The sequence below is a fragment of the Chionomys nivalis genome, chromosome 19 (genome assembly GCF_950005125.1).
Source record: "Chionomys nivalis chromosome 19, mChiNiv1.1, whole genome shotgun sequence".
NCBI lineage: Eukaryota > Metazoa > Chordata > Mammalia > Rodentia > Cricetidae > Chionomys > Chionomys nivalis.
In genome coordinates, this window is record NC_080104.1 from 29,281,752 (window position 1) to 29,295,225 (window position 13,474).

Sequence of the window (13,474 nt, forward strand, 5' to 3'; positions counted from 1 at the left end):
CCGAGAAGCAAACCGGAATGCATGGTTGCCAGTGCAGAGTCACTGAAAGGTGGCTCTAAGGTGAGATTTCAGCAGGCATCAAGATGTGGAGTCTCTGCAGAACAACCCTTAGCAAACCTTTCCTCCTTTGTTTAAATTAGACCTTGGTACCTTGTATGCACAGCCTTTTCATTTACTTTCACTCCGAGCCACAGACCCCTCTTAGGTCTAGATTGAATATTCATAGTGATTGAGACAGCTTTTGTATTTTTATCAATACTATGATCTGACCTTTTAAGTATTAATGTATAAACATGACACCTTTTTCAGTAAATCAAATCATGATTTTTCTTTCTTTTTGATTTTTCGAGACAGGGTTTCTCTGTATAACAGTTCTGGCTGTCCTGGCACTTGCTCTGTAGACCAGGCTGCCTTGGGGTGTTGGGATTAAAGGTGTGCACTGCCACCTCCAGGCAGTCCCTGTGCTTTATGAACTTCATTATATCCTAGATACTGCTGTTACTGCTTTTGGATTCTGATACACACACACACACACACACACACACACACACACGAATGCTTTGCTTCCTCACTTTTTAATACACAAGAATAATTTTGTTAAGATATAATTTACATTCATGAAATTTACTTGTTTGAACTCATGTGATTTGACAGGTGGTTTTGTTGTTGTTGTTGTTGTTGTTGTTGTTGTTGTTTTGTTTTCATTGGTTCACAATTGTATAGCCACTGCCATGGTCCAATTTAAAAATATTTTCATCACCTGAAAAATAAACTCTGCATCCATTTGCCCTGACCCCCGTGGGTTGCCTGGCTTCAGTTCTAGGCAATCGCCGACACTCTTTCTTTCTTGTTAGATTTGCCTTTTCTGGACATTTTGACTGAATAGAATGTCTTAGTTAGGGTTGCTGTCGCTGTGATGAAACCCCATGACCAAGGAACTTGGGGAGGAAAACATTTATTTGGTGTGCACTTCCATATCACAGTTCATCATCAAAGGAAGTCCAGGACAGGAACTCAAACAGGACAGGAACCTGCAGGCAGGAGCTGATGCAGAGGCCATGGAGGTGGGCTGCTTACTGGCTTGCTCCTCATGACTTGCTCAGTCTGCTTTCTTATAGAACACAGGACCACCAGCCCAGGAATGGCATCACCTACAGTGGGCTGGGCTCTTTTTCAGCAATCACTAATTAAGAAAATGCACTACAGGCTTGCCTACAGCGCAATCTTATGGAGGCATTTTTTTTTTTTATTTAACGCTCTCTTCTCTCTGAAGACTCTAGCTTGTGTCAAAATGACATAAAACTGGCCAGTACGCAGAATAATATATCTTTTGCATCTGGCTTTCTCAAGTAACAGTGTTTTTGAGGGTCAACCATGTTATAATGCTCTTTTCCCTTTTGTAACCCCACTGGTAGTTGTGGTACAGTTTACCTATTAATAGTGGGCAGACATTTGGGGTTCCTCTTTATGGCACTAAATATGCTATTGTGAATGTAAGTCTGTACCTCATTGTGTGAACGGTATATTTTCATTCCTAGAAGTATAATTGCTGGGTCACATTGTAAATCTAATTTAACAACTAAGTAGCTGCTGAACTGTGTCCCAGAGTGGCTGAAGTATTTCATGTTTCCCTTAGTAGCGTGTGAAGGTTTAATCACTCTGCATTTTTGTTTGTACTGTCCTTCTGATTTTAGCTCTCCCCTTCCTCCTAACCCCCCCTCGTGTGTACGGTACTGCTGTCTCTGTGTGATTTTGATTTGCATTTCTCTAATGACTAATGATGTCAAGCATCTTTTCATGTGCTTACATTCATCTGACTGTGTTCTTTGACCACATGCTTTTTCATGTATTTGCCTATAGCTGGAGGTAGGCACACTAATAATGGGGTTTTCTTTACCATCTGTGCTTTTCATGGTGCATATAAATGGTTTTCTAGCTAGTTGTGGTGATCACTGCCTATAATCCCAGCAGCTGGGATGCTGAGACAAGAGGATCAAGAGTATGATACTAGCCTGGGCTGCATAATTGAAGACATTATCATAAAAATAAATAAATAGCCTTCCCTGACCCAAAATATACTGCTGTAATTTAATCTAGTAATTATGTAATTTTAGCTGCTGCAACTGAGTTTATGGTTTCTTTTGAGGAAAAGCTTCAAATGAATCTTTTTGCATGTGGATACTCATTAAATCATCATTCCTGAAAAGAATGCCCTCTGCTAAGTTGCTTCTATGTTACCAGAAAACCTATGTTATTAAAATATTAAAGTATGCCATATTATATATATATATATACTACATCATAAATATATTGTAAAAAATTACTTTTGAGCTCCGTTCTGTTCAGTTTTACTGCTGAGATCTGTCCCCATACCCTTCCTAAACAGCTCTTTGCCCATCATTTTTAGATAGGTGATAGAACATGCAGAGGAAAACACGGACACTTTTCTCCGTGAAGTTTGTGACTCAGCAGCATTCATACAGATCTACTATGGGAGGTGCCATCATGGGTCCTGGGAGCAAACTCCAGGCCTCTGTGTTATGGAAGAGGCTCAGTGGATTGTGCATCTGTTTCCGGAGTTTCTCTTCATAAGCATCAGCTGAGCAGGCACCAAGGTTCACAGTTGAGAGCATGGCCAAGGTTAATTGCAAAGTGCCCATGGCTTGTGTTTTTATTCATTCAACTTGCGTTGTCTATGTTTCTGAAAGGCGCTTTGTCAGGCTGTTTAGAATCTTGTTCTTTTAAGGTGTTCATGTTAATGTGTATTGTGAACATAAAACCAATCTAGAAGGAAAGTGATGATAGACATCCTGAACCAAGAAATATGACAATACAGAGAAAAATGGTGGAGAACTCAAGTGAAGACAAATTTTGGAGAGTCAGAGCAGAGGTGGGGGCAGAATGCATGGTGAATACAAAGGAATGCTGTATCACGTGACAGTGGTGGTTTAGCTGTTCACTAAGGCATTCTCTTCTAATTGTCTTAGCCTTCAGGATTGGACATGAAGATGGAGCTAAGGGCCTTACAGTTTGCCTATGGCTGTCTTGCATGGTCCACTTGTAGAGTGTGGTTTCTGATTTGCTAAGTGCTACTTAGTTCAAGACTACCCTTGAGGACACTTGCTCCTGTCAACATCGGGGAGGTATTCAGAATAAGAGCAGGGAGGATTTAAGATTAAAGCCTCATTATGGGACTGAAGACATACCCTCTCTGACTCAGGCTCCACACAACTCACAGATCCAGCTGAGGAGCTCTTGTGACCCACAGAGTCCTGTTGAGCCGCTGGAGTGTGAAAAGTTGGTATAGCTGTGTTGTCACTTGTGAAGAGATCAGTTTAAAGATGAACACAGTATCTTTGAAAGTTCTGATTCTGCTCCAAAACGGATATTTCTGCCACGGAGACTAATTCAACAAATATACATACACATCTACTATTTTTTAAAAAGTAATGTAAAAAATAAATACATCACATATAATTCCAAACATTAGTTTTTCAGATATGGCTTCAGAAATATATAAATCATGGAACTAAGTTTCCTGGGTTGCTGTCTTCATTTGCAGAAATAAAATTGACAGCAAAAAGAGGTCACCAAACCACTGGAGCTGTGTGTAGCAGAAGCCATGGGATCTTGTTATCTGGGCCTTCCTTAAAAGTAGTTTTTATATTCATCTCCCTGTAGCTGTTGTCTTGATCATAATCCTGGGTACGTTAATAGGTTTACTATAAGAGGATGTAACCATTGTTCTTAGTTGATTATTTGTAAGAACTGGAGAAATAGGCTTAAGTTCAATTCAGATATAAATACCAGGGAGTGTCAGTGCTAAGAAGGCCTGGAGGTTATTAGTGATGGTGCTCAGGGTTGTTATGACCTGCTACTGACTTGTCCTGTCCCTTTAAGAGACAAGCCCCGCCCACTCCGCCTAGGCAATGGATCTTCTTTCTGCATCCAGCCTGAGCTCTCTCTCTCTGCCCCCTCTCTTTTTGGAAGAGGTTGCTGCTGCCTTGGCTTCTCTCTTCTCCTCCCACTTCCCTTTCCTCCCATAACCCACTGAATAAACTATACCCAAACCCTCTCTCCACATGGTGTGCCTCTTAGTCCCTGACTCTCACCTGCTGCAACTCCTTGTGGGACCAGCTGTGCCAAGGTCTCTCAGATGAACCTAGGTAACAGCTATTCACAAAGAACAACACTGAAGAAATCATTCTGGCTATATCTTTGCTGTGTAATCTCCTATTTGCCCACGTGGCCAGACTTGCAGATTCCTGTCTGTTTAAACTGTTCAAAGTGTGAACCGGGCCTGAGACCTGAAAGAGACTTTAGGATGGCAGTATATATGGAACGCCTAAGCCTGAAGTGTATGTAAGTTATTGAAATCTTCTATTCATGCCCAGCTCCTCTTTGGGCTTTAGCCAGAGCTGAGTGTGAGCGATAGTAAAGAGATTTGTTATTTATTAATCTCCAAGTATGTCATGTGATATCTCCCTTGGACGTTGTATTAATTCTATAACATCAGGAAGATTGTTCCATGGGAGAAGGATCCATTTCACTGTTGAATTCCTGTGTAGCAGGTGGACATCCACATCCTAGAGGTGACTCAGCTAAGCAGTATTCTCAGTTGCCAAACTCAGCTCTGTGATGGGCACAGCATTGTTCAGTTAGAGCCTTATTTTTGCTTCTCTGTGTTCCTTTCCTATGCTGTGATCACAGAGTAAATTTATATCAGTTTTGTTTATGGGATAGCTTATTAGGAACACTAAATGGTTATGACCTATTTTTCAAGCTTTTTCTTTTTAGCTGGGGTTCCTTTACTCCGGAATCGCACTGTGTCCTGCACTGCTATGTTTTCTCCTCTGCATTATCCCGCCTTGGTGCCAGCCAGATTTCTTCGACGCTCTGATAAGTAGTTGTAAAGAGTAAAGTTAACCTGGTAAAGTGACCTTGCATTGAGAGGCAAACAACCAAGACCGGGTGCCTGTCCCCCAGCTGCCCATTTCACCAGAGAAGAACTGAGTGTGCTTGCCTAAGCTCATCTCTAATGTCTAATAATCAGTTTGGACCCAAATCATAAGTTGATTTATTATTACTATAGAGCCACATAGGAATTTATTGAAGAGATTCATATTTTATAATCTAGTTTCAAATTTTGGTCACGAGTATATTTTAAGTAAAAGTAATTTAAATTCTGCTATGAGCCACAAGCATTATACACTGAGAGTACAGCTGGCTACACCCAATTTGCAAATTTTCGAAACCTGCCTTTTGAATAGTCCCTGGCATTCCGTAAACCTTGTGACGCCATGGTGTCCCTCTCTTTTCATAGTAGGATTCATCCCAAAATACCTCAGTAGTGTATTATTGGGCCTAATTCTCAAATGTACTGTTATGCGGGACAACTTTTCATTTGGCCGTGTAGTCTTGATGTATAGAATATATACTGGGTGCCTTGAGTTCTGGAAAGGCCCCAGAGAGAGAGGAGAATGCTTCTCACTTGTGTCACGGGGAACAAAGCTGCTCTTGGGAAGCTGGAAATGCCAGGCTCTGGATTTTACCCTGCCACAGTTCCCCCTTGGTCTAGCCACCTTCAGTGTTATCTCTAGGGCTAAGAGAGTCCATTCCCTTTAATTCAGATAGCAAGACTCCCATACAAACTCTAACTAACCACACAAATGTAGTCAACACACAGACCCTCTTTTTCTTATTCTTAGAATTCTGTACTGATTTAAAGCCTCACCTAATCCTCCAGGTATCTGCATAGGAGCTTCACAGCCACGCCCCATCTGAGGCAGTAGTAAGACAGCTGGTTCCTACTTTATCCATCCTGTTAGCCTTAAGAAATGCATGCTTGGTATCATTGTTATTTACGAGCGAATTGTTAATTATGTCTGTGTGGGTATAGAAACTGAAAACCTTGTGGGGTTGAGAGGAACATGGAGGAGGAACATTAAGAAGAAACATCGAAAGGGGGACTTCGAGAGAACGTTGGAGAGAGCATAGAAAGAATACATAGAGCATGCTAAAAAAGACTTACGTGAGGTTATTTTGTTTACCCTCAGACCTTTTTAGTCAGTTTTCACCTGCTATAGCGGTCCTTCTGAATCCTGAGAGGTTTAGTGGGGCTTAACCCCAACATAAACCTCGATAAAATTCTTTAGCTTTTATGTGGTTTTTACTGTAAAATTTCATGATTCTGTTTCAGAAAAAAAAATTCAGTAAGAGCTAATATTTGAAACTGCAGGGGGATCTGTTGGAAAAATTCGTGTTCAGTGACAGGGTTATGATGATCTAGTGATACTACATTACCCTTCCCCATCCCATCCCACCCCCGCCTCTCCTCATCTTCATGGGGTAATTTCTCTCTCTCTCTCTCTCTCTCTCTCTCTCTCTCACACACACACACACACACACACACACACACACACACACACACAAAGACTGCCACCACCCGCACCGTCTACGCTGTTCTCCAGGACACAAGGGGACCATGTCAGCTAACGTCAGCTGTTCTTATGGCGCTCCCCTAGGTGTCATTGTTTGTCTTGCTATGTTCCTGTGCTCGCAGCATTTATTCTATAGTAAAATTTTGTTTCATTGAGTAGCTTATTGTGTATTGATTAAGAGTGATCCTGACTCCTCCTCCTTCAGCCTTTCCTTTTTAGGGTCTGTATTGTAAGAACTTGGGAGGGATGTAAAGGAAGTTACGAAAACATGCCAGTAATTGATTCCTCTTTGATCCCTTAGGTGGTTATCTAAAACTGAGCTTGGCACAATAGCGATCACCATGGTGATTTAATCTAAGCACTTTACAGAAGTAACTATGGAAGCCTGGGCTAGGATGATGCTTGAAGAAGCATTTACAAGCTCAGACCCTTCTCCTCCTGCCCATTATGGCTGGCTGTCAGCGCTCAGTGACAGAATACTGGACTATCTTTCCTACAGTGTCTTCCACCTATTTTCTGTGAGGATGACTTGATAATGTTTATTTAGCCATTGTCCCATCCCTTTTCCCCACCCTCTCCATCTCCATGAAGTGGTGCTCCTGTGTTTGACACTGAAGTGTGCAGCCCGTACAGAACACACCTGTATTTATCTCTTGTGTTTGACATTGAAGTGTGCAGCATGTCCAGAACACACCTGTATTCACATTAACTCCTGTGTTTGACACTGAAGTATACAGCCTGTCCAGAACACACCCGAATGCACATTAACTCCTGTGTTTGACACTGGAGTGTGCAGCCCGTCCAGAACACACCCGTATACACATTAACTCCTATGTTTGACACTGAAGTTTGCAACACATCCAGAACACACCCATATACACATTAACTCCTGTGTTTGACACTGAAGTGTGCAACACATCCAGAACACACCCATATACACATTAACTCCTGTGTTTGACACTGAAGTGTGCAACACATCCAGAACACACCCATATACACATTAACTCCTGTGTTTGACACTGGAGTGTGCAACACATCCAGAGCACACCCGTATGCACATTAACTCCTGTGTTTGACACTGGAGTGTGCAGCCCGTCCAGAACACACCCATATACACATTAACTCCTGTGTTTGACACTGAAGTGTGCAACACATCCAGAACACACCCATATACACATTAACTCCTGTGTTTGACACTGAAGTGTACAACACATCCAGAGCACACCTGTATGCACATTAACTCCTGTGTTTAACACTGAAGTGTGCAACACATCCAGAACACACCCTTATGCACATTAACTCCAGAGAACGTGGATGGGCACCAGCAAAGATGCTACTCTGCACAGCATGTTCTTTCTGAATTGGTTTTTCTCTTTCAGTCAGAACTTCTCAACAGCAAGGTCCATATAGCTATGTAAAATATGAAAAATATATAGACAGGGAAAATAGACTCATGAAAGATAGATTTTTGTCAATTTTCCTATATATGGAAACAAAAGGCTAGAGGAATATATGAAAAGAAAAAGCTAGAGGAAAAAGAAAAACTACTCAATCCAAACAAAAACCAGAGTCAAATAAAATTTCACATAATTGCAGAAAAATTCCCATCCCGATTTTGAAGAGTGACCATTTGATTCAAAGAAAAAAATATCTTTCTTAAATTCTCTAAAGCTACAACAAAACCATTGAGAGCTTACCTTGATACACCTGTGATCGCCATAAAAGCCGTGCCTAAAATTCCCTGAATCTTAGTGTCTGTCAGTGCTGCTGATGCTCTTAGCCGCCACAGTTCCACCTTGTGGCCAGACCGGAGAAGACTTTTGTTTAGTTGATACTGCACAGGTTTCAGGAAAGAAGCCTGTTGTTCCCTTGCAGAACTAATTGAGCCCACTATGATGTAACTGTGTTGTTTCCATTGTCTCATTGCCAGCATTAATTTGCATGACATCAAATGGGGTGCTTTTTCTCATAATACCTAAATATACCAACTTAGAATTCATAACAGGGAAAATCGTGGGGTTGATTTTATTCTTTCACGATTCTTGAAGAGAAGAAATAATACTGAAATTTATAGTTCACAAAACAACTCATAACTTCCTGAGAATATTTTTAAACCTTCCTGTGTATTTTAAAAGGATCAGTTACTTGTCTGTAATTCATATAGCAGTATCAATATTTAATCTTTTTTTTTTGAAAAGCGTTTTAAAAGAGCTGTCCTGAGAGAACTGTTTGGCCCATTTTTCATGCATTTGTGTGGGCTATAAAAGGAATCAAAGTGTTTTAATTGATAGTTTTCACTGAAGCCGACTGGCCCCTCCTTTTCACTAATTGGTACAAGGCAGTGAAGAGTTCTTAGGACAAGCCTTCTTTTACCATTTATGCCTTTTAAAAGATCGCCGATTGTGTTTGAGAATCCTGTGTCCTTTAAGAGAAGACTGTAGTCCTTTATCTGGTGAGCATTGCTTCTGGGATGTTGCTTCTGTATCCAGGACTCACTGACGCCATGTTCTTCCTAGTTCTCTCCATCCTCCCCCCTCCAGGCCCTTTTCTTGACTGAAAGATCTGGCCTTCGGCTTTTGTCGTTTGACTTCATTGGAGATCACAGTATACGGGAAAGTCGTGAGAAGCAGTGTAGGGAAGAATAATTCTTAGTGGCTCTTAGCTGGAACCCACCATTGTAGCAAAAGATTAAGAGAAATAAAACAAATCTGCTAACACATTTCACATATGTATGAGAGAGAGATCTCGGAGCAAGGGAGCTTCGATTCCAGCTTGTCTAGCTTATTCAACAGAGAAGGGTAAATCTTCAAAGGGACAAGACAAGCATATATCACTGAGTCTCGGGAGGTGGTCGTGGCAGACAAAGGCTAGTTACTAAAGTGCATTCTCGTAGTGACTTCTAGTGACCGTCTACAGGAAGGTGCAAAAGAGTCTTCAGTGCCCAGTGCTCTTCTCTCTGGTTGAATTAGGAATTCTGCTTTAGGCTTCATAGAAAGGAGGCTGAGATTGTTCATGATTCTGCTTCCCACTAATTTTCCTCAGCTCAATGCCCCTACATATGTGGACCAGCCTTTTCTGGCTCCCTAATCTGAAGTGGTCTTCAGAGCTTCTTAATGTATAATGTATGAAGCTGCCTGGTTTCCTGGTCCCCTGCTTGCCTTAACTCCCACCTCACTTTTCTTTGACTGGGCGGCTGCCTCCTCCTTCCCTTGGTACCTTCTACACAGTTTTGGACATCTGTCTCCACACTTCCTCTTCTGGACCTGATGTACTACTGTCTTTTTTTTGCTAAGTGCAATTCTGGAGACAAAAGGGGGGGACCTACTCTGATTGTGGGCAACCTATCCCCAAAGGCTGGAGCCTGTCATGGCCTCCCTACCTTCATAGGTATTCTCTTTCTGCTGCCTGGCTTCCATGATGTCACGTGCTCAGCTGTGCCACACCTTCCGTGCTGTGTGGACCACAGCCTTGAGATCATAAATAACAGTAAATCCTAGCTCCTCTAACAGATTCTCCCGGGTGCTTATCCCAGTCACAAGAGTCTTGATATGTATGAGTTTCAAAATTCTTGTGGAGTTTTTTGATGAACAAGAACTAATATGACGTCAGACTTCTGAGAAAGACCATTTTGAATATTGAATAAGCAGATAGACATCTCTCCAGCATGGGATTTGAGTTTTAACTTATGTAAAAGTTTGTCAGCATGGAGCTTTTGAGTACCAGCTTTGTTGTTTTTCCATTTGTACTTTTTTATTGGCTAAGCCCTGTTTGGGTAACACAGGTCTGGCATAGTTACCTCTGTTTGTTCCCAGGTCACCTCCAGCCCCTTGAGTTTATTCTCATTTACTGTTTTTTTGTCTACTTATCTCCTTCCTTAGGTCATTCTCTTTAGAATAGATTAGCGTGTCCCCTGTGGGTACGTGTTAGATCCCAAGCAGTACATACAGACATTTTAGACATCACTGGAAGCCAAGCGAGCTTAGTAGCACACACCTTTAATCCTAGCACTAGGGAGGCAGAAGCAGGCAGATCTCTGATTTCAAGGCCAACCTGGTCTAATGAGTGAGTTCCAGAACATCCAGAGGTAACATAGTGAGACCCTGTCTCAAAACAACAACAACAAAAAACAAACAGATAAAAAAGAGAGCCCTGGAAAATTCTGGGATGATTGTGTGAACCACAGAAAATGGTGCTTTGCGTTAGTTACGTAAGTCGGGTTGTATAACTTGACCTTAGGGCCTCGCAATGCTTTTATGTTCCTTGTCACTTCCTTGACTCCTATTTATCCAGACATATTTTTTGCCTCATGGGGGAAAACTATCCAAAGGAAGGGGAAACTACTCTTAACTTTAAATGGAAAGGAGAAGAACATTGGCAGTTATGTAACAGTCGTCTGGACTTAACCAGGCCAAATGTCTATGACTCAGATTTTGGACAAAAGAAACAGGGTTTCTCTGTAGTTTGGAGTCTGTCCTGGAACTAGCTCTTGTAGACCAGGCTGGCCTCGAACTCACAGAGATCCACTTGCCTCTGCCTCCCAAGCACCGAGAAGGTCTTACCAATCCAAGTCTGTGCAGTGGAAAGGAACTGAGAATCTTTATAGGCCTTTAATGTGCAATTAGAAAATTATATACTACATTCTTTTCATTAAGTGCTGTGCCTGTGTGTCATGTATGTTCCCCAAAAAAGTCCTTGATATGTGTATGGCATATATGGTGATATGTATACTTCTTGTATGTGCCATGTATATAGAATGTGTGTTCCTGAAAAGACCCTTGAAAAAGATTTTATTTCTGAATTATGGTTAAGACCCTGAGGGGGATTGTCAATTAAAGATATCTTGAGGTAAATATGATAACACAACAGTAAAACTTTTATAAAAATGAATATTACGTAAAATTATTTTCAAATCATATTTTTTCTGACCAAGAGAAAATATTTTCAATATTTTCTTTACTGTGGTGTAATCTGTAATCCCGGTGCTGTTCCATGGGAATGAGGAGGTCAGACTGTAGCTCCAGGTGTGATCTGTGATCCTGGTGCTGTTCCGTGGGAATGAGGAGGTCAGACTGTAGCTCCAGGTGTAATCTGTAATCCTGATGTTATTCCATGGGAATGAGAGGTCAGACTGTAGCTCCAGGTGTGATCTATGATCCTGATGCTATTCCATGGAAATGAGGAGGTCAGACTGTAGCTCCAGGTGTGATCTGTGATCCTGATGTTATTCCATGGGAATGAGGAGGTCAGACTGTAGCTCCAGGTGTGATCTGTGATCCTGATGCTATTCCATGGAAATGAGGAGGTCAGACTGTAGCTCCAGGTGTGATCTGTGATCCTGATGCTGTTCCATGGGAATGAGGAGGTCAGACTGTAGCTCCAGGTGTGATCTGTGATCCTGATGCTGTTCCATGGGAATGAGGAGGTCAGACTGTAGCTCCAGGTATGATCTGTGATCCTGGTGCTGTTCTGTAGGAATTAGGAGGTCAGACTGTAGCTCCAGTTTGTAAAGAAGGAGAATCGAGTAAAAGCAAGTCAGTTTTGCCATGACAAGCACTGCCTTAGCATTGGGGCCTCTGAGTATAAGTTTTGCCTGTATCTGTCAGTATGATGCCAAAGGTATACGCGAGTGTTCAAAGATCCTATGACTTTTGCAGAAAGTCTCACACACTGGGCATAGAAACAAGTAAATTTAAAATATGACACTCTTAAGGCGATTTTTTTCATTAATCAAATATATTTTCTAACACTGTTAAAATAAATTGCCAGGGATAGGCGTATGGCTTGGTGATAGATTTCTTGCCAAGCATATATAAAAGCTCTGGGCTTTTATTTCTGTAAAACAAACAAAACAGAGAGGTTATAGAACACACACACATACCCCACACAGATGCATAAATGTGTATCCATGCAACAGGGGTTGTATGTCAGATATTTATATTACAATTCATAACAGTAGCAAAATTACAGCTATGAAGTAGCCACAAAAATAATTTCGTGGTTGGGGGTCACCACAGCATGAGGAACTGTGATAAAGGGTCACAGCGTTGGGAAGCCCGAGAACCACTGTGCTAGTATGAAGACCATCTGGAGGAAGAAACAACACTCTGTGTTAAGACGACCCTAGTTGTGTCAGGGACCATGAATAAAGTCAAGATATTATGTATACTTAAAACTTAGAGTCCTGGGGCTCGAGAGATGGCTCAGAGGTTAAGCACACTGGCTGCTCTTCCAGACGTCCTGAGTTCCATTCCCGCAACCACATGGTTTCACCACCATCTGTGCCCTCTTCTGGCATGGAGGTGTACATGCAGGAGGAACCTGTATATATAATAAATAAATCTTATAAAAAAAAACCTTGTAAGCCCATGTAAGTTCATGATAGTACTTTGTCTGAGGTGCTAAGAAGTTGGTAGTTCTGGTCATCTTTATGAATAGTTGCTCTGAAAATCAAGGTTTTTTTTGTTGGTTTTAAATTAAATATTCAAGTAATGAGAGAATAAAAATGCATAGGCGAACACCACATGAAGGAATGGTAAGGCCAGTTCTGAGTCCCAGGCCTGAAGAATGTTGTTTCTTCTGTGCAGGTTCGGAAACACGTGAACGATCTCTACGAAGACTTGAGGGACGGGCACAATTTGATCTCCCTTCTGGAGGTCCTTTCTGGGGACACCTTGGTAAGTTAGAGGTTTCCTCATTTATTTTGCTAAGCCTATAGTTCTGTGCACACGTGGCCAGGGTGTTTGCAGCACAGATGTTAGGCTTTTGTGGCATTTATTCTTCACACTATGAATTTCAACCAGAAGACAAGAGTTCTGGTGGGTTGCTGCAGAACCCCATCTCCAGCATCCCGTCTCCACATGACGCGATGTGGACCTGAAGACGTCTTTGCTTTCGTGATAGGTTCTATAATTAACATTACTATTTTTCTTTGTGCTTCTTTTTGGGTTGTTTTCTGTTGTTTTGTTTGGTTTTATTTTGGTTTTGCTTAAAAGAAGTCCATACACAATGTAACCACACATGGAAAGACTCCTTTC

General features: G+C 41.6%; 1 protein-coding gene across 14 annotated transcripts in view; it reads left to right on the forward strand.

Annotated features, from left to right (window-relative positions):
- Dst (dystonin) overlaps positions 1-13,474 on the forward strand; it is a 392,323-nt gene that overhangs the window by 178,268 nt on the left and 200,581 nt on the right. For all 14 annotated transcript variants that reach the window (XM_057751244.1, XM_057751246.1, XM_057751245.1 and 11 more), the window contains one exon: positions 13,025-13,114. In XM_057751244.1, coding sequence (XP_057607227.1) covers positions 13,025-13,114 — 90 coding nt within the window. The remainder of the gene's footprint in view (positions 1-13,024; positions 13,115-13,474) is intronic.